The sequence below is a fragment of the Bison bison genome, unplaced genomic scaffold, assembly GCF_000754665.1.
Source record: "Bison bison bison isolate TAMUID 2011002044 unplaced genomic scaffold, Bison_UMD1.0 scf7180017864162, whole genome shotgun sequence".
Lineage (NCBI taxonomy): Eukaryota > Metazoa > Chordata > Mammalia > Artiodactyla > Bovidae > Bison > Bison bison.
In genome coordinates, this window is record NW_011494734.1 from 3,692,175 (window position 1) to 3,714,744 (window position 22,570).

At 39.1% G+C, this 22,570-nt stretch overlaps 1 protein-coding gene across 8 annotated transcripts in view; it reads right to left on the bottom strand.

Moving 5' to 3' along the window:
* NRCAM (neuronal cell adhesion molecule) overlaps nucleotides 1-22,570 on the bottom strand; it is a 316,273-nt gene that overhangs the window by 67,619 nt on the left and 226,084 nt on the right. For 6 of the 8 annotated variants that reach the window (XM_010841482.1, XM_010841481.1, XM_010841480.1 and 3 more), the window contains 7 exons: nucleotides 20,058-20,163; nucleotides 17,828-18,024; nucleotides 14,649-14,771; nucleotides 6,124-6,294; nucleotides 5,488-5,544; nucleotides 3,465-3,576; nucleotides 382-566 (listed from right to left, as the gene is read on the bottom strand). In XM_010841482.1, the coding sequence (XP_010839784.1) occupies nucleotides 382-566; nucleotides 3,465-3,576; nucleotides 5,488-5,544; nucleotides 6,124-6,294; nucleotides 14,649-14,771; nucleotides 17,828-18,024; nucleotides 20,058-20,163 (951 nt within the window). The remainder of the gene's footprint in view (nucleotides 1-381; nucleotides 567-3,464; nucleotides 3,577-5,487; nucleotides 5,545-6,123; nucleotides 6,295-14,648; nucleotides 14,772-17,827; nucleotides 18,025-20,057; nucleotides 20,164-22,570) is intronic. The other 2 variants (XM_010841486.1, XM_010841485.1) reach the window with 1 other exon arrangement.

Sequence of the window (22,570 nt, forward strand, 5' to 3'; positions counted from 1 at the left end):
ATTTTATTAAAATGTACGCCCAGGAGACAGGACTCTCAGATCACTTTGAGGGACTGCTCTGAAGAGGCAAGGGGGCATCCAGTAATTTTAGCACTCATCACTGGCTCTTGCCTACAGCAGTTACAACTGTGGAATTCTAATGGTGATTTTCTATTTCCTTCATTCTTTCAACATTTATTAATTGGAATCCTCTGCAAGGAAGATCTGAGGGAGCAAATTTTTAACCTGATTTAAAAGCACTATAAATGGCAATGAGAAGAGATTCAAGGTACCATGAGTACTGATATAAATTTACATTATTATTCTGAAGAATATAATTAAAGGCATTTAATGAAAGATTCTCATGGAGGCAAGAACCATGTATTTTAGACAATGATATACCTTTAACTGTGACGGAAATGGTATGATGGATGGCTCCTAATGCATTTTTGGCTATACACTGGTAATTTCCAGAGTCTGCTTCTGTAACCTGAACGATTTGCAGAGTTTTCTTAAAGTTCCTATAAAATGTCCGATTGATGGGGAGTGTTCCATCTTCTTTTATCCAGTAAATAATTGGGGTAGGCCTGATAAGGTAAACAAAAAATAACATCACAAAAAAACATTCGTGATAAAGATCATGAGGGACAGATAAATATTTTAAGTAGCACCACACTTTTGTTAAGTAATGCTCAAAACCTTACATTTTAGTCTGTAAGTTACCATTTTCACACGAGCTAACTGATGGCACACCGTGATGACTTCAGGGATCTGTTGAGAATGGCAGTGAGACTTACTTGACTGAAGGGACCTAACTATTATCTTCAAAGTTCTGAGGAAGGAGAAAACTTTCGGAAAATTTTGCATGACTGGGCTATATCGATCAAAAGAATGACCATGAAATTAACGATACAGAGTCACAATTTTTTTAAAAACTTTTTTTTTTAATGTGGGCCATTTTAAAAGTCTTCATTGAATTTTTGTTCTAATATTTCTTCTCTTTTTATTTTTTGTCTTTTTTTTTGGCCATGAGCCACATGGGATCTTAGTTCCCTGACCAGGGACTGAACCCATACCCCCTGCACTCTTAGCCACTAGACTGCCAGGGCAGTCCTTCAAGTTATAATTTCTTAATCAGCCAGACTTAAAAAGGTTAGAGAAAGAAAGGTTAGAGAAAAACTAACCTAAGGTTAGTTTTAACTAACACTTTAACAGTGTTAACTAACCTTAGGTTAGTTAGGAAGCCCATAAACTTCCATACATATTTCCATACCAAATGGAAGAATCTCCCTATCTTATAACAGGCTATCTGATGAGATGAATGAAGTGATTAGAGGAATCATGCAGTTATTTTAATTTCATTATTAGTGATATTTTTAAAACATTATATCAATTGATAGAGGCAGGCGCAACTCACATGTTACTTATACCATTTCTCACCTATGTTTCTTATTAAATCATGAACTATAGAGACAGATGAAAAGTCAGGCTTAGGCTTAGAGTTAAAAAGATCTGCTTCAAAATCCCTGCCCTACTCCTAAAATGCTCTCTGATTTTGGATCTCTGGGCTTTTGGGGCCTCAGTTTCTTCCATTGCCTTAATGGAGACAATAATGCTTGTTTTGATCTGGTGACCTGAGAAGGTTTTCATGAGGGTAAAATAAAAATCCATTCAGTATATTTACTAAGCACTAAACTATAGATCCCCTGGAGGGGGGCATGGCAACCCACTCCAGTATTCTTGCCTGGAGACTCACCATGGATAGAGGAGCCTGGTGGGCTACAGTCCATGAGTTCCCAGAGTCAGACGTGCCTGAGTGACTACGCACGCCTCGGCACAAACCACACAGACCAGGGCTCCCCAGGTGGTGCTAGCAGTAAAGAATCTGCCCGCCAAAGCAGGAAACCCGAGACAGGGGTTCAGTCTCTGGGTTGGGAAGATCCCGTGGAGAAGGAAATGGCAACTCACTCCAGTATTGTTGCCTAGAATATCCCATGGACAGAGGAGCCTGGTGGGATGCAGTTCCTGGGGTCACAGAGTTGGATGCGACTGAGCACATACACACAAACACAAACTATAGGTCAAGTATTAAGGTGTGTGTTGGGAAGATAAAAAAAAAAAAAAAAAAGAATGGTCCAGGCCCTCAGGAAGAACACAATATTTATCATTAGAAATACTAGTGGGATTAATGGGTTGTAGAATTGTTTTTGTTTGTTTACTTGAATAAAAATAACCGAACAGATATACTTGATGAACTGGGTCATGAGTAGTGTTATTTCTTGACATGGCCAGCAGGGGCCTCCATGTGTCTCCAGAGGTATTAATAAAATTTTTCCTGGAGGCCGATTCTGGGCTTCTAGGAAGGAATGTGATACTCTGAGTCACCAGGTCAAGGACAGCACAGATAACAACACAACACAACATGTTTCTGAGAGTCCAGTCAATGTTCCAGCAAATGTGCCTTATCAATGGTACTTACTCTATGCCAGGCATGAGAGGAAAGTATTCAGAAGCTTGCCTCCAGCGTTTGCCTCACATAACAGCTGTTCCTGCAGCTGAGCTGAGGCTTCCCTGGGACTCCTCTCAAGGGCACATGGGTTCTGGGGGTGGTATCAGTTTGAGGTGTGCATAGATGAGACAGGGCTTCCCTGGTGGCTCAGATGGTAAAGACTCCACCTACAACGTGGGAGACCTGGGTTCGAGCCCTGGGTTGGGAAGACCTCCTAGAGAAGGGCATGGCAACCCACTCCAGTATTCTTGCCTAGAGAATTCCCATGGACAGAGCCTGGCTGGCTACAGTCCATGGGGTCACAAAGAGTTGGACACGACTGAGTAACTAAGTATACACATAGATGAGACAGCTGCAAAGAAGCTGGTCTGGTGACCAGCGCTAGGAGGTAGAGGATGGGACAGCATGCCAGTGTCAAAGTTAGGCACTAAGAGGCTGAATGAGCCTCCGCTGTCAGGAGAATAAGCCAGAGCTCGATTGCCTAGAAGGATGTGAAAAATTCATGACCAGGAGCTCCACTGCCCTGCTAACAGCAGGAGACCCAGAGCTGTGAACCCAAGGCTGAGCTGCTCAGAAGATGCGTAAGCAGGCTCAAATGAAATCAGTCAGATCCAGCCCTGTTACGGCACAACTGCATACTTGTAGACAAATCATCAATGACAAACAGCTCTTGGTTTTAAGCCTCTAAGTTTTGAGATGATCTGTTAGACAACAGTAGCAAAATAATAAGCTTAATTACAATTACAACAATCATAAGGTGATTACTGACACATTTCTAAAGGAACATTTACTTTAACAAAATATTTTCATAATACGAAATAACACATGGCCTGTTTTGGAAGTAATCATAACATTTTTCTTGATTGCTTAATGGAGTCTTTATCAATGATTCCTGCTATGAAACAATATTAATGTCTCTCTACCAATATACCATGTTTATATAAGAAATGGACATCAAGACAGACAGTTAACTCACAGCCCTTCTGCGATGCACTCAAGGGAAAGGACATTTCCTCTTAACTCTTCTTTGCGACTTGTATTGCCGTCTGGAGTTAAAAATGTTGGTGGCCTCTGTCTATGTGATTTAGCTGCAAACAAGAAGATCAATATGCATTCAAAGTAAGAATATGGATTTCTAGAAGAACAATTCACTGTCTAAAAATCTAATCCCTTTTCAAATCAATTTACTATTGATTGTGAAATTTGTTAAATAAATACATACATACTCCTTGCCTTATAAATAGCCATACTCAGTTGGCCAGAAGTAGAAACTATTGTGGTTGCATAAGAACTAATATTGAGGACTATTTTCCATTGTATATTTTCCTAATTTGGGTTTAGGGTTCTATGTATTTTTGGTGGGTTGGTAAAGTTTCAAAATGTAGACATAGAGAGGAAAATTATGTTATCAAATTATCCACCTCTCAAGATGAGTACTCAGGTCAAAGGGAAAATGAGCTATCTATTTTCTGGAAGATGTTAGATTTTTCTGAAAGATATGACAATGGACAAGGTCTTTTGGTTTACCCTAGGGACAATATTATAGTCAATTCCAATAATTAATCATGAAGATAAATCATGGTGGACATCTAATATATCAAGATACTCAAAATTGCAGAAAACAAAACAAAACTAGAAAGTGACTGGCAGAGGTCTGGCAAATGTGTGCCACAGATTATGGGTGAAGTTAAAGAAATTAAAGTTGGTTTCCTCAATGGAAAAATAAAGAGGGCTTAAGTCAGAGATCTCAGGGAGGTATATGTATATATATATAGAGATAGATAGGTGGATAGATAGATGAGAGAGAGAGACTACCTTCAGGTTTCATGAAGAAAAATCATATGGAGACCTGGCCTAAATGTGTCTTTATCCTCTGGTGGCATCTCAGAAGAACTTAAAGTAGAAATCCTACCATCTTGATGTTCTTAGAGCCCTTTAAGAGTGTGCAACACTTTAATGTGTTATCTACTTGATGCTCATAAAAACTGAAAAGGTAAAATATAAATTATCCTCACTTTTCAGAAGAAAAAGCTAAACACCAGAAAAGGTATTACTGAAGACAAATTAGAGTTTTCCTTAGATTTTAGAGATGGTGGAGGAAATCATATCCCTTTTAAAAATCCCTTTGAAAGTGATTTCGAGGTCCATATTTTTCAGGAGAATTTTAATATAAAATAAAATAATATGAAATAAGGTAAAAATAAAATAAAAGTAAGGCAGGAGTTATGGTATGTTACTCTGGCCATTGATAGTACCTTAGTGCTTTTTACTTCATATCTCAAGGGTAAAAAATTAGTATAGCAGAAATTTGAGCTTATGGATAATTTAAGAGGACCCCATATTCAGAACCCATAATTTTCATTCATAGACTCTATATTTAAGATCCATGTTTCCCTTAAGGAAATAAAATTCTTTTCCTTTTAAAAGAATGATGTTAAATCTATTTTTAAAAGATTATTTCCACTGGAGATAATGTCTTGATTTTAAACTAAATTAAGAGAAATACTATTTCTAATTATATGACATTGATAAGGTCATGTGAAAACAGACGAAAAATATAATGCTTTTCTGTCAAAATCTGGTTAACGTTAGTTGCTAAAGGTTATTAAGACTTTGATGTTAGTATTTTAGCAGGTTAAGGTACCTTGCCAATTCTTATTAATCTATGAGAAAAGTTTATGAGCCAGACAAAAAATGAAAAATGTAATTCTAAACATATATGAAAGATTTTTTTTTCCAAATTTTGTGGGATGATTCTTTACATGAAAACAGTTATAGTAACTTTTGTTATTATACATACAACATGGAACATGTTTTAATGACATGTTTGAGAGCTCAAAGCTAAATTTATATGAAACATACATTGATTCTAGTGGTATTAAACATGTAACTAGGAATTTCGTAAAGAAATAAGGTTAAACAGCCATGGAGGTGAAGTTAGTGAACTAAATTCTACAATGAAGAAGAAATACCAGTTACAATCAATCACCAAAACTCACCACCATAAAACTCAGTGTCACTCAAATTAGCAGCTATAGTGTCATTCAATTCATCCACTGAAATAAACAGAATATTATGAAGAATGCAAAAAGAAGGGGAGAGAGAATTGTAAAAAAAGAAAAAAAATACTGGGCAACAAAACATAAACCACTATGCTGACCAAGTGCCCTCCCAACCTAGTAAAAACAGTGCTCTGCCTTGTACATGACTATTTCATTAATTCACTGAGCCACCCCCAACCAGTAAGATGCAGACATATAACTGAAGCTGCAGGACTCCCAGTTAATGACATTGTGGAGCATAAACCACAAGCAAATGCTCAGAACACTAAGAACTGGGTTGGCCAAAAAGTTCATTCAGCTTTTTCTGTAACATCTTACCAATGTTCTGGCCAAACCAATAGATTCAGGAAGTTGTCATAGAAACAAGAATGGTAATAACAGTAAAAACTGTAAAATACAGTAAAGTAGGCAAGCTTCCTATAATACACATGCCAACACCTTCATGACTATTCACAGGTACTTCCCTGATCAATGAATCTGTTTACTTCAAAGTTAGTGGGATTTAATAGTTAACATACTTGCACACATTTGTAAACATCATTGCAAGAGACTTTTTGGAAACTGAACTCTTACCTGAAATCACCTTAACAGAAATTGGTTGCTTCTGCTGTATGGTTTGAGTGTGATTAAATCTGGCGTAACAGATGTAGTCTTCCCGGGTGTCCTCTGGGAGCACATTGGAAAAGTACAGGTCTCCATTCAGACCTTGGGAAACTCTCTCACTCTGTGGAAGTCTTTGAAAGGCTGGAGAATGGCAGAGAGGTATCTAGATCATTCCATCACAAAGTGGCCACTTTCCAAATTAGCAAGATAACTGTATCTACTAATAAACAGTCCTGTGAACTTCACTTGCATGTATTTTTTTCCTCTATAAAGCTCTTTTGAGTAAAAGCAAATAATCACAAAAGAAAAGACATATGAATTAAAATCCCAACTGTATCCGCCAGACCCTAACTTCTCTAGCATGGGGGCAGAGGTGAGACTAAAGTTGCCCAGTGAAGGGTTTTAGAAAACAAGTGTAAACCAAAAAATGTTTTATGGAACGAGTTTGTGTGACTTTTCCTAACATTTATGTTAATCCCTAAGTACCAGATCACCTGACCTGCCTCTTGAGAAATCTGTATGCAGGTTAGGAAGCAACAACAGTTGGAACTAGACATGGAACAACAGACTGGTTCCAAATAGGAAAAGGAGTATGTCAAGGCTGTTATATTGTCACCCTGCTTATTTAACTTACATGCAGAGTACATCATGAGAAATGCTGGGCTGGAGGAAGCACAAGCTGGACTCAAGATTGCTGGAAGAAATATCAATAACCTCAGATATGCAGATGACACCACCCTTATGGCAAAAAGTGAAGAACTAAAGAGCTTCTTGATGAAAGTGAAAGAGGAGAGTGAAAAAGTTGGCTTAAAGATCAACATTCAGAAAACGAAGATCATGGCATCTGGTCCCATCACTTCATGGGAAATAGATGGGGAAACAGTGGAAACAGTGGCAGACTTTATTTTCTTGGGCTCCAAAGTCACTGCAGATGGTGACTGAAGCCATGAAACTAAAAGACACTTACTCTTTGAAAGGGAAGTTATGACCAACCTAGACAGCATGTTAAAATCAGAGACGTTACTTTGCCAACAAAGGTCCGTTTAGTCAAGGCTATGGTTTTTCCTGTGGTCATGTATGGATGTGAGAGTTGGACTATAAAGAAAGCTGAGTGTCAAAGAATTGATGCTTTTGAACTGTGGTGTTGGAGAAGACTTTTGAGAGTCCCTTGGACTGCAAGGAGATCCAACCAGTCCATCCTAAAGGAGATCAGTCCTGGGTGTTCATTGGAAGGACTAATGTTGAAGCTGAAACTCCGGTACTCTGGCCACCTGATGTGAAGAACTGACTCACTGGAAAAGACCCTGATGCTGGGAAAGACTGAAGGTGGGAGGAGAAGGGGATGACAGAGGATGAGATGGTTGGATGGCATCACCAACTCAATGGACATGAATTTGGGTAAACTCCAGGAGTTGGTGATGGACAGGGAGGCCTGGCGTGCTACAGTCCATGGGGTCACAAAGAGTCGGACATGACTGAGTGACTGAACTGAACTGAACGAGTATTAATCACAGATACACACATATCTCGGAAAATGCATTATGGAAGCTTATAAGGATGTTAACTTGGGTTGCATCTACATACACAGTCAGACACGCAATACTGTGAGAGCATCTGATGGTGATGACCTAGGCCCTGGACAAAGTGTCAGACGGACCAAGGTCCCTGCCTTGTCTGAGTCCAGGATAGGGATCTAACTGGAGAATCAGGCAGCAAATAGGCAATTAACAGCAGGGTGCAACATTGATTTAACGATGTAGATGTGTGCCTCAGAGGCCCCCCCACACCCAGCGTGCCTCACCTCCTCTATCTTTTCTTTTCTGTGTTACCAATTACCTTCTCACATACAGTGTGTTTTACCTGTCGTGTGTATGGCTCATAGCCCATCTCCCTGAACTAGAATTTAAGTTCCAGAAGGGCAGAGACCGTCATCTGCTTGGGCTACTATTGTAGCCCTGAAAATGCACCTGGTCCTTCATAGAATCTCTGTAATTAAATGAGTACAAGCAGCACTGTGACTTCCCAGTTTCACATTTAACAACAGACTTCCCCTCAGGTCCAAGGAAATGTCTAGCCTTAAGAAAGGAGGGGAGATTTTCTAAGGAGATGAAGGACTCAGGGAAGTGGGACCACTGATCTGTGTGTGAACTTACACTTGGCTGGCTAGCATGCTTCCTGAGGCTTCTGACTCAGTTCACTGGGAGAGTGCTTCAGCTCTGAAGTGAGAGAACTAGGAAAAATCGCACCTCTCAGTTGCCTCCGGCCAAGTGTTAACATCTCCTGGGAGGAGGATTTCTCAGTCTGAGTCAAACAGCTATGTTCCTCCAGCAGCAGGTACCCTACCCAATCATCATGAAATGCAAAATGATGGGTAGAAGCCTGCAGCTCCCTTGGGTGGGAGAAGGCAGGGAAATCTGGAGACAGACTTTGAAAGGATGCCGGTTAACCATGTGAGCCAAGTTTGTGGTCAGGATGGGGGTTTGGTTGGTGGTTGTAAATTCATGGTTTGAAGTCACTAACCAGGGAAAGAATTGTTTTAAAAAATAACTCAGAAAAATAATGTATGTTTATTTTATGACTGCAAAGAGGTAAAGATAGGGATATATTTATCTTCTTTCATTTCTCCTGCTGTATTTTATTGTGGATTAGTGTTGGGAGATCAAATGAAAGGGAATGGGATTTTATGAGGGTGGGAACACTTTCCCCATTGAATTCCTTTGCACTGCATTGGGGAAAAAATGTATGCAGATAGGAATAATTTGGTAAGGTCATCTTGCCAGGAGAATGCTACACATATCTGAATTTTTTTCTCATACCTAGATGCAATTTCACTTGAAAAATCCAGAGGCATTGTCAACGGCCTAAAATGTATGGAAATGACATAACCAGCAGTGCGATATGAAAATAAGTTAGTTTCGTATTCAGATGATTCTGAGACTTCACATGTAAACATCTCTTTATGAAGCAGAAAAGTCATCATTTCTGAATAAGAAGCAAAAGCCAATTACTGGGCTTCACTTTGGCAGTGAGAGTTGGATACTGTTATTCTAAACCGTAGATATCACTCAGTTCTACTTGATTGGTTACTTATGCTTTCAAAATCTGTAAAAGTTATTACATAATCGTATGAAAAATATTTTTGTCCATTTATCCATTTATATATATATTTTCCACTTCTCTGTGATACCTTCTCTGAGTGATTTCATATAAGAGTCGAAAATGGAAATGAAATGTGAAAGCTAAATTTTATCTTCTGTAATGTGAACAGCTTGTGATTTCAGAGGAAATCAAGTCACTGAGAATAGAATGTATTTCCCACAAGTATTTTCAACCCTTCCCACCATTCCACCCAAAGGATTCCTGTCAAGGACAATGGCAACCCCCATGTTGCCAAATTCAATAGTTATTTCTCGATCAGATTGGAAGCTGTCTCATCTCTCAGCAATGTTTGAAACGACTGATATTCTGTCTTCTTGGCCCTTTTTCTTCCCCTTGTTCTGGGGATAGCTCCTCTTCTCTGTTTTCTTTTTACTGAAGCCACTGCTCTTTCTCATCTGCTTTTCTTTGCTCCCTAAATGTCTGGCCCCAGGAGGGCCCTGGTCTCAGCCCCCAGGCTGTGCTCTTCATCACCTGCATTTCTTCCCTCAATTCTCTTCTCCAGACTCTGACTCTAAGAAGCATCTCTGCACTAACATCCACGAATGGCTGGAAAGAGCCCTGAATCTTTCTTCTGATTCATGAAGCTCTAACTCGCTGGACACCTTCACAAGGATGCCTCCCAGGCTTCTTGCATTCAAAACCCTGGTTCCTAGTCTCCAAGCAGAAACACATGCTACCTCCAAAGTAACATGCTAACGGGAGGCTTGGAAGGGTAGGAGAGCAGAGCAACAAACAATCCCCTAAGTTTAGAGAAGGGGTGGACAGACGTTATAATGACTAATGAATGACTTCATTTCCCTGTGCCTCAGTTCCCTCACCTAAAAAGTGAAGTCATCTGAGTTGCCTCCTGGGGCTGCTGTAAAGAATGGATGAGATAACTCATGTAGTCCTTAGCCAAGCGACAGGCACTTAGGCACTAAATGCCTAAGTAGCTATAGTTACTACTGTATATAAAATAGATGATAAGCAAGCATCTACTGTATATAGCACAGGGACCTGTGCTCAATCCTCTGTAATAACCTAAATGGGAAAAGAATTTGTATATGTGTAACTGAGTCACTGGGCTGTATACCTGAAATTAACACAACACTGCAAGTCAACTATATTCCAATATAAGATAAAAAATTAACTAAAAAATATTAGCTGTTACTGGGGATAAAATAACAAAAACAATAAAAAGACACAAAACATTTGGAACAGTTTTATTTCCTTTCCTCCATGGGCTTCTGCTGTTTTAGGAAAGGGCAACTGCATTTTACCAATTGTTCAGTCTTAGTCTTTGGGGTTACCTTTGATTCTGCTCTCTCATGCCTCCATCCTGATCCCAAAAAATCCTGGAAGAGACTTTGAAATTATATTTGGAATCTGACTATTTCTTACCCACTCGACTACTACTACCCAAGTCAGAATTCCCATCAACTGTTGTCCAGATCACAGCACTGGCCTCCTAACAGGCTGCTCTTTTCTTCTTTCTGTCCTCTCTATTCTCCAGGCATGAACCGAAGTGATGTTCTTACTATCCGTTCTGTGTCAGGTGAAGCAGCTCCTTCAATGGCTCTCTACTTCATTGAAAGCAAAAGCCAAAGTCTTACGCACTGAGTCCCTGGACTTGCCCGACCTCTTCTCTGCCTGTCACCCTTGGATTGGTCAGCCTGGCCACACTGGCCTCCCTGCTGCTTTCACACACACCAGGGATGCACCTGTCCTTGGGGCTTACACTGGTTTTCTCTTTCCACCCAGATAGTGAAGGTCTGCCTACTCTTTAATTCCTGTAAGTTTCTGCTCAAAACTCTGCCTATTTTTGTCCATAGCACTTACTGTCAACTGATGCATATTTTCCAAATACACTTACAGTCTGCTTCTTTCTCTCCTTCCTTTTATTCCCACTGCAATGAATATAAATTCAGTGAGAGCAGGATCTTTGGTTTATTTAGAGAGGCACCTGGTACATGGTAGTTCAGTCCAGCGGCTCAGTTGTGTCCAACTCTTTGCGACCCCATGGATTGCAGCACGCCAGGCTTCCCTGTCCATCACCAACTCCCAAAGTTTGCTCAAACTCATGTCCATTGAGTCCATGATGCCATCTAACCATCTCATCCTCTGTGATCCCCTTTTCCTCCTGCCTTCAATCTTTCCCAGCATCAAGGTCTTTTCCAATGAGTTAGTTCTTTGTATCAGGTGGCCAAGGTATTGGAGTTTCAGCTTCAGCATCAGTCCTTTCAACGAATATTTGGGACTGATTTCCTTTAGGATTGACTGTTTTGATTTCCTTGTAATTCAAGGGACTCTCAAGAGTCTTCTCCAACACCATAGTTCAAAAGCATCAATTTTTTGGCACTCAGCTTTCTTTATGGTCCAACTCTCACATCCATATACGACTATTGGAAAAACCACAGCTTTGACTATATGGACCTTTGTCAGTAAAGTAATGTCTCTACTTTTTAATATACTGTCTAGGTTGGCCATAGCTTTTTCTCCAAGCAGTAGGCATCTTTTAATTTCATGGCTGCAGTCACCATCTGCAGTGATTTCGGAGCCCAAGAAAATAAAGTCTGTCACTGTTTCCATTGTTTCCCTATACATTTGTGATGAAGTGATGGGACTGAATACCATGATCTTCATTTTTTGAATACTGAGTTTTAAGCCAGCTTTTTCGCTCTCCTCTTTCACTTTCATCAAGAGGCTCTTTAGTTCCTCTTTGCTTTCTGCCATTAAGGTGGTGTCATCTGTATATCTGAGGTTATTGATATTTCTCCTGGCAATCTTGATTCCAGCTTGTGCTTCATCCAGCCCAGCATTTCTCATGATGTACTCTGCATATAAGGTAAATAAGCAGGATGATAATATATAGCCTTGACATACTCCTTTCCTAATTCGGATCCAGTCCAAATTGGGGACTGGACAACTCCAACTGTTCCTTCTTGACCTGCAAACAGATTTCTCAGGAGGCAGGTAAGGTGGTCTGGTATTCCCATCTCTTTAAAAATTTTCCCATTTGTTGTGATCCACACAGTCAAAGGCTTTAGGGTAGTCAATGAAGCAGAAGTATGTTTTTTTCTGGAATTCTCTAGCTTTTTCTATGATCCAATGGATGTTGCAATTTGATCTCTGGTTCCTCTGCCTTTTCTAAATCTGCTTGAACATCTGGACGTTCTCAGTTCATGTGCTGTTGAAGCCCAGCTTGGAGAATTTTGAGCATTACTTTGCTGGCGTATAAGATGAGTGCAATTGTGCAGTAGTTTGAGCATTCTTTGGCATTGCTTTTCTTTGGGATTGGAATGAAAACTGACCTTTTCTAGTCCTGTGGCCACTGCTGAGTTTTCCAATTTTGCTGGCATATTGAGTGCAGCACTTCCACAGCATCATCTTTTAGGACTTGAAATAGCTCAACTGGAATTCCATCACCTCTACTAACTTTATTCATAGTGATGCTTCTTAAGGCTCACTTGACTTCACACTCCAGGATGTCTGGCTCTAGGTGAGTGATCACACCATCGTGGTTATCCGGGTCAATAAGATCTTTTTTGTATAGTTCTTCTGTGTATTCCTGCCACCTCTTCTTAATATCTTCTACTTCTGTTAGGTCCATACTGTTTCTGTCCTTTATTGTGCCCATCTTTGCATGACATGTTCCCTTGGTATCTCTAATTTTCTTGAAGAGTTCTCTAGTCTTTCCCATTCTATTGTTTTCCTCTATTTCTTTGTATTGATTACTTAGGAAGGATTTATTATCTCTCCTTGCTATTCTTTGGAACTCTGCATTCAGATGGATATATCTTTCCTTTTCTCCTTTGTCTTTAGCTTCTCTTCTTTTCTCAGCTCTTTGTAAGGACTTCTCAGACAACCATTTTGCCTTTTTGTATTTCTTCTTCTTGGGGATGGTTCTGATCACTGCTTCTCATACAATGTTATGAACCTCCTTCCATAGTTCTTGAGGCACTCTATCTACCAGATCTAATCCCTTCAATCTATTTGTCACTTCCAATGTATAATCATAAGGGATTTGATTTAGGTCATACCTGAAAGTTCTAGTGTTTTCCTCTATTTTCTTCAATTTAAGTCTGAATTTGGCAATAAGGAGTTCATAATCTGAGCCACAGTCAGCTCCCAGTCTTGTTTTTGCTGACTGTATAGAGCTTCTCCATCTTTGGCTGCAAAGAATATAATCAATCTGATTTCAGTATTGATCATCTGGTGATGTCCATGTGTAGAATGGTCTCTTGTTTTATTGGAGGAGGGTGTTTGTGATGATCAGTGTGTTCTGTTGGCAAAAGCCTGTTAGCCTTTGTACTGCTTCATTTTGTACTCCAAGGCTAAACTTGCCTGTTATTCCAGGTAGCTCTCAACTTCCTACTTTTGCATTCCAGTCCCCTATGATGAAAAGGACATCTTTTTTGGGTGTTAGTTCTAGAAGGTTTTGTAGGTCTTCATAGGACTGTTCAACTTCAGCTTCTTTAGCATTACTGGTTGGGGCATAGACTTGGATTGCTGTGATACTGAATGGTTTGCCTTGGAAACAAACAGAGATCATTCTGTTGTTTTTGAGATGGCACCCAAGTACTGCATTTGGATGCTTCTGTTGACTATGAGGGCTACTCCACTTCCTCTAAGGGATTCTTCTTTGGTCCCACCCTTTAGAACAAGACCCAGATTCCCCCACAGCCAGTCCCTCCCATCAGGAAGCTTCCACACGCCTCTTATCCTTATCCATCAGAGGGCAGACAGAATGGAAACCACAATTACAGAAAACTAACCAAACTGATCACTTGGATCACAGCCTTGTCTAATTCAATGAAACTATGAGCCATGCTGTATAGGGCCACCCAAGACCAACATGTCACGGTGGAGAGTTCTGACAAAATGTGGTCTACTGGAGAAGGGAATGGCAAACTGCTTTAGTATTCTTGCCTTGAGAACCCCATGAACAGTATGAAAAGGCAAAAAGATATGACACTGAAAGATGAATTCCTCAGGTCGGCAGGTGCCCAATATGCTACTGCAGAAGAGTGGAGAAATAGCTCTAGAACGAGTGAAGAGGCTGAGCTAAAGTGAAACAATGCCCAGCTGTGGATGTGACTGGTGATGGAAGTAAAGTTCGATGCTGTAAAGGACAATTTTGCATAGGAACCTGGAATGTTAGGTCTATGAATCAAGGTAAATAGGTACATAGTAGGTATTCAATAAAACAGAGCAAATGAATGAAATGATATGTGATTTGTTTTCTGAGCATCTCTAAAAAAAGTATAAACATCTTATGAATCACAGGAGGTAATCATTGACTTGGATCGCCAATAATCATAAGACTCATGAAGAAAGTTCATATTTTTAAAACTTACAATTATCCATCCAGAATATTATGGGTGGTGGTAACCCAATTGGTGGTCTGCAGGGAAGGACCAAAGACTGGCCATTTCGAAGTATTATTGGTTCAAGCTTTTCTTTGGTCCACAACGGTGACCCTAATAAAATAAAATAATAACTTCTAAGTTATTTCTGCACTGGAAAACAAAAAAAAGCACTATAAAGAAAGATAAACCAAACTTGTAGAGAAATAGTAACTTGGAATTTTTGGAAATTAAGATAAATTTTTCAAAAAATGATATTCATAGGATAAGTTCTAAGTCAGCAAGTCCATTTCTAAGAATTTACATTAAATAAATCCTTGAAGATACACAATGATTTTGTTAAAAGCATACTTTTCACAAAAGAACAAAAAACATTTATATATGTAAAAAGATTTGTGAAAGAAATAATGGTAAAGCTATACTTTTGAATAAAATAGTGTTAGATGTTGTATAAAGACAGTTAAACAATAAGATTAATATAATAAACATGATATGTAGATAAGCCCAAAAGGTTACAAATTCAGAATGAGTTTGTTTTCAATATGTACACACTTATCTGCCTAGGTAAAAATATAAAAAACAGTAATTTCCTTGAATGAAAGGATTCGTGAACAATTTTTACATTTCTTTTTTGTTCATTTGTAGTTGATTTGTTCTGTAAAGAACAAATATTATACACATAATTGAAAAAAGCTTTAAAAATGATCAGACTTTCAAATGGCCACTGTTCTTTAAATACATGTTCCTGGGCTGTTGAGAGGATGTACTGACTATTGCAAAAAGAGTTACAATAATATGAAGATGATGAGGCCACTCTGTTTCCAGTGAAATTTTGATATAAAAATGTTTAAAGAAATATATGCACTCTAATGTTCATGTTCATAGCAACATTATTTACAATAGCTAAGATACAGAAGCAACCTAAGTGTCCATCAACAGATGACTGGATAAAGAAGTCGTGTGTGTGTGTGTGTGACATATAATGAAATATTGGGCTTCCCTGGGGCTCAGATGGTAAAGAACCTGCCTGCAATGCAGGAGACCTGGGTTCAACCCTGGGTCAGAAAGATTCCCTGGAGAAGGGAATGGCTACCCACTCCAGTACTATTGCCTGGAGAATTCCTTGGACTGAGGAGCCTGGTAGGCTATAGTCCATGGGGTCGCAAGAGTCAGACATGACTGAACAACTAACACTTTCCCTTTCACACAGTGGAGTATTACTCAGCCATAAAACAGAGTGAAAATTTGCCACCTGCAGCAACATAGATGGACTTGTAGGGCACTGTGATAAGTGAAATGGGTCTCTTTGTACAGAGCGAGACAAACAGATGATATCATTTATATGTGGAATCTAAAAAATATAACAAGTTATATTGTTATATGTATATTGTGAATATATATAAATATATATATTTATGTGAATATAACAAAACGGCAGTGGACTCACAGACATATACTCACTCACAAACGAGTGGCTCCCAGTGGGAAGAGGGAAGAGGAGAGAGGCAATGTAGGGGAAGGAGTTAAGAACTACAAACTACTGTGCATAAAATAAGTTACAAGGATATATTACATAACACAGGAAATATAACCAATTTTTATAATATTTTTAAATGGAAATGGGAGAAAATAATAGCAAATGAAGCAACTGACAAACAACTAATCTCAAAAATATATAAGCAACTCCTGCAGCTCAATTCCAGAAAAATGAACGACCCAATCAAAAAATGGGCCAAAGAACTAAATAGACATTTCTCCAAAGAAGACATACAGATGGCTAACAAACACATGAAAAGATGCTCAACATCACTCATTATCAGAGAAATGCAAATCAAAACCACAATGAGGTATCATTTCACGCCAGTCAGAATGGCTGCGATCCAAAAGTCTATAAGCAATAAATGCTGGAGAGGGTGTGGAGAAAAGGGAACCCTCTTATACTGTTGGTGGGAATGCAAACTAGTACAGCCACTATGGAGAACAGTGTGGAGATGCCTTAAAAAACTGCAAATAGAACTGCCATACGACCCAGCAATCCCACTGCTGGGCATACACACTGAGGAAACCAGAATTGAAAGAGACACGTGTACCCCAATGTTCATTGCAACACTGTTTACAATAGCCAGGACATGGAAGCAACCTAGATGTCCATCAGCAGATGAATGGATAAGAGAGCTGTGGTACATATACACAATGGAGTATTACTCAGCCATTAAAAAGAATACATTTGAATCAGTTCTAATGAGGTGGATGAAACTGGAGCCTATTATACAGAGTGAAGTAAGCCAGAAAGAAAAACACCAATACAGTATACTAACGCATATATATGGAATTTAGAAAGATGGTAACGACAACCCTGTATGTGAGACAGCAAAAGAGACACTGATGTATAGAACTGTCTTTTGGACTCTGTGGGAGAGGGAAGAGGGGGATGATTTGGGAGAATGGCATTAAAACATGTACAATAGCATATGAGAAATGAATCGCCAATCCGGGTTCGATGCAGGATACAGGAAGCTTGGGGCTGGTGCATTGGGATGACTCGGAGGGATGGTATGGGGAGGGAGGTGGGAGGGGGGTTCAGGATGGGGAACATTGTGTACATCCGTGGCGGATGCATGTTGATGTATGGCAAAACCAATACAATATTGTAAAGTAAAAAAATAATAATAATAAAAAATAAAAAAAGAAGTAAACTCCAAAAAAAAATGGAGTATAACCTTTAAAATTGTGAATCATTGTATTATATACATATAACCTATATAATAAAGTACATCAACCATACTTCAATTAAAAAATGTTTAAAGAAGTAACACTTATACCTCAATTACCCATTTTATATTGAATTTATCTCCATCTGACTATATGGACTATGCTTATACATAAGATTCAGGAGAAATCAATGATTAGATCAATCTGAGGAAGAAGCATTTTTCTTACCCCTGGTGATTTATTCTGGACTTCTACAAAAGACACACTGGTTTGGCAAAACATTAGGCTGACGAAATGGGAAAAGTGGAAAAGGGTGACGATTTTCATGCAAAATAAAGTCAGAGTGCTGGCATCAGTGCCACTGCCTTCTTGTAAGGGTTATTTGGATGATGTAACAGATGCTGGTGTTGGAGCCAGACTTTACAAAGGGTCCTGTTCAGCGAACAGGTCTGACTTACTGGATGGACGGATGACAATGTTATTAGAAATCGCAGCCCCGCGTTCGTTCCTGGCTGTACACTGATAGACTCCTTCATAGGTCTCTGCTTTCCCCTCGCTCATGATGTTGATTGTGAGGGTTCCTGAGCCAGGCTTCATGGTGACGAGAGGGTCTTTATCTATGTCAAAATGAGTACCATTTCGGGTCCAGGAAAAGCTGCCAGGCACACAGAGGATTAAGCTTGTTAACAGTCCAGAAAAACAGGATTACTTGCTCTTTAACAAATTCCTTGTAGTTTTATGAGTTTCTGAATAATTATACTTTAATATTCAATAAAAGCAATTTCATTGAATCGTGACTTAGAAAAAAGTGCTGACCATATATACTAAGGTACATGTCTTCATCAGAAGTACCAAAATCTGACTCAATAAAGAAACCATGCATACAAATTGCCTGTCATTTTTCAAAGAAAATATTGTAAGTAGGTCACCAAGGCACATCTTCTTAGAGCTTTATTAGCATTTTTATTGTAAACTCCATTGTTTATAGAATTGATAACCTGTCTATGAAAATTTGCTCCAGGGTGAAGTGTAACATGAAAGGCCTTTACAAGTACGAATATATGTGTATATTATAAGTGATCAGACTAGTGTCAAGTTACCACGAGGCAAAGTGTGAGTTGGGAGGAGAGGAAGACACTTGAATTCAATGGTGTTTTAAATGTCAGGTTTCATTAAAAAAGTGCCCATTCTATATAAAATATATTTGAGAATTTTTAATCTAGAGATGATTTTGTAAATTTCTGGGAAAGTATTTCAAATTGGCAACTAAAAGCCTTCTTTTTCAGCTTTGTTTATATAAAATAAATGACTGCCTTATATAAAAGCCACAGAGGTCATGTAATCAAAGACTTGGTAACTGGTTACAAATGAACAATGGCCATGCTCTTACACAAGTATTAATTTCTAAACTTTTCCAAGCCCTCTTGGATTTCCCTTCCCACTGTTTATCCATTTAGTGGCAGTTGTCACACCTCCTAGGGCAGGAGGCAGTGGTAGCAGATGCTACTGGCTTATGGTAAATAGAGATTAAGGATGCTGTAAAATATCCTACAATGCACAGGAGAGCTCTGCCTCCATAACAAAAAATTATCCAGCCCAAAATATCAACAGAGCTAAGGTGGAGAAATCCTGCCTAACAGGGAGTTATAGGAAGTATTAAGTGAGTGTTAAAGTGAAGGGGACACTGTCCATCAAAGGACATTGCATTGGGGCTTAAGCACTCAAAAGTTTCTAATAATACAGCAGAACAGATTGTTTTAAGCCAGCCTTTGATGGAAATTTTTGATATCCTTAGGTATTTACTGCCAGTTAATTTTTTCCTCTGTGCCAGTCTGTGATAGATTAGTAAGGCTGGTCATAGACAAACTCAGAAATACAATATTGAGAAAATCTCCTTTCTATTTTATAACTTTAAAAATTCCACATTATATGTCCATAATAATCATCCAATTCTTGAAAACTTCCATATATTACTGGATAAGTTACAGATCACCCACTAAGGAGGTGTGGAACCTGGATAAGGTTACCTAGCATTATTGGGCATCAGTTTTCCCTCTATAAAATATATTGGCTGGACAAGATAATGTTTAATGTTTCTCCCAAGTCTAAAATGCTCTGCAGTGCTCATGCCAAGATACATATGAAGCGTCCTGAACCCTGCCATGTTTGGAAAACCACTTGGGGCTATTTTATAGATTTCGAGAGAGCTAGGAGAGATCTTAGAAGTTGTGTAATTCAGCGTCTTTATTTTATAGATAAAGACACCAAGGCCCATACAGAAGGAATTTGCCCGTGTCACAGGCTGTCAGAAGGCTCTCATGACATCTCCCCACAATTTTTTAGCATGTCACACATAAAGCTATCAGTATGGAAATGCAACCACCTGGGTTTTTAGGAAGAACCAACTGAATTTAATTAAAAGCAGAAAGACAAAACAATGAACCTACAGACATTATTAAATGACACCTTAATAATAGGTGAAAGTGTGAAAGTGAAAGTGTTTGTCGCTCAGTCGTGTCTGACTCTCTTTGACTCCATGGACAGTAGCCTGCCAGGCTTCTCTGTTCATGGGATTCTCCAGGCAAGAATACTGGAGTGGGTTGCAATTCCCTTCTGCAGGGGATTGTCCTTACCCAGGGATCTATCAGTGCTTCTTTTCAGTATTATAACAACAGAAAGCACACCTACCTTGGAGAAGGTTTCCCCTTTGCCTCACACTGGATTACAATATTCTCTCGAGGGTCAATAATGTAATCTTTTGGAGACTGTTGAGTGATGGTTGGTGGTTGCACCACTTAATTGTAGAAAGAAGAACAATGGATAGAAATAAATTATTTAATATTGTAATAGTAATCATTTTTTTTTCTGTATCAAAATCACTTACCCTAGACTAAATATGCTCCAAACGTTTTTAGTAATTTCTCTTGTGGCAACACACAACTCAGCAGATTTTTGGCTAAAAGACTCCTAAAATTTTGGAGTCAAGACATAACTCCCTTTTGGTAACTTTATATGTGTTTATAAAGCCCATTTTCCCACACTGAAAGTTTGGGAAATTCATTACCAATATAAGCTTAAAATTAAGATTTTCATTTCTGATGTAACAATGAGAAATTTCTCTGAGACCTTTGGTTCAAATGATGCTTTTTGATAAAATTTAAGTTACGAGGTAAATTTGCAACTTTATTAAAAAAGAGTAACTGATTTATAGTTCATTCCTGGGTTCATGTAAATGAATACACTGGTAACAAATATATTTGAGAAGCACTGTTAAAAAGATGATTAAATTAGAGACTTGACATGTCTTATTAGAGCCAGGAGGAAGGTGGCTACTAGGAACAGAGATAAAACAGGCTTATTTAGAAGAGGAATTAGGAAGCTCTCTGTTATAAGAAACAATATTCTCATTTCAGTCTTCAAAGTGCTATGTGATAATTTATTATCGCATTGTAGGAAGAAACTATTCTGACTCAGAACAACTGAATCTGAAAAAAACCTGGTATCTGGACATTTGATGTTCAAGTCACTCTAAGATTACCATGCCCTCCTTCTTGTGAAATCAGAATCACAGAGTGTAGAACAGGAAGGGAAGGGAGAAATAATCTATTTTGACTTCTTCTGTTGCCTAATGCAGCAAAATAGCTTGACTTCCTAGGCAAGCAGAGAGAAGCAAAGTGTCCTGGGTACAAGGTAACTACCTTGCACACCTCCAAAGACAGCTGTTCACACAGACCACAATGGTTCTCAATCTGGTCACATCTAGAGATGATTCTGGTTGTCACACTGGGGTGGGAGTGGTCCTGGCATCTGGTGGGTAGAGGCCAGGGATGCTGCTAAAACATCTTACAGGGTACAGGACATCTTTATAATGTGAAGACTTGGTATTTGGTTCATTGAAGTTTTTCATATTTCAGACTGTCCCTTTCCTCTCCAACTATGCTCTGGGCTTCCTTTGTGAAACTTCTTCCATCTGCCAATCAAGTTATTTCCCAAAGCTTCATAACTGTTCTCTGCCTTTGTCTTTCTTTCTTGTGCGGGAACTGTGCACATGACTAAACTGACTGCTTCCATGGCTGAAAAATGTCTTATAAATCTGCAGGCATGATTCTGTTTTCTTTGTCTCCAATCTTGTGTCTATTGACCAGACAGCTCTTACTAAAAAGCCAAAGAACACCTAAAATACAGATCAAAAATGGAGCTCATAATTGCCATCATTTACTGTGCACCTGTTAGCTGCAGGATACTGCACAGTGTCAATTTCAACTCCCTTTAGCAAGATCCATCCCCTTCCTTATCCTAAGCCAGCTGCTCCTTTCAGCCTCTAGCACTGTCCAGGGGAGCCTCATCCTTTCCAGCCCAGTCAGTTACCGACGCTGGGTAGCAGTTTGGTCTAACAATTAAGAACTAGTCTGTCTATTTTTTACCAGCTGTGAGAATTCAAGCAAGGTTCTTAACTTCTGTGAGCCCTCATTTCCGTAAAGGGAAAACCGGGTTTGAAAGTGGTATCTACCTCCTAGGGTTGCTGGGAAAATCAAATAAAACTACTTGTGCAAAATTCTTAGTCCATGCCAAACTGTAATGGTTCAGCGATATTACCTGTATTTAGATTATTATCATAGTCATTTTTATTTAGACCAGCTTCACTTTGCAGAGATCCTTTAGGCTCTGGCAGTATAGAGTCTGGGATGATGGAAAGAAGCTTAGAATTCCCCACCAAGGGATCAGCAGGCATAGGTTGTGGGTAAGGGGGACTTTTAGGAGTGATTCAATCTGATTTCTTGTGCTTTTCTGCGAGTGACAGAGATGCAAGGGTGGTGGTCTCAGACCCAGAACTTAATGGAGCTCGTTTAGCTGCCACAAATCACGGCCAGGAGCTGACCATCTAGATGGAACTCTTTGAACAGTGCTGAGGTCACTGGGCAACCAAGGGCTACAGAGTAACAAGGGGAAAAGATGATTTTATATAATTGTCCTGGTTAATCCAATACCAAAGGATTTTTCAAATGCTTGAAAATTATTATTATTTTTTAGGTAGATGATAGGTGGTGCCCAGCTGTCAGAGGCAGCAGTTTTAGATTAGAGCATGCCACTCAGAAAGGATGTGAGTGGGGGTTGCTTGTCTTTTGTACACTTCCAAACAAGATTCAAACTCTCTGGGCCATTTTACTGATGACATTAAGAAACACTAGTCTACCCAGTCC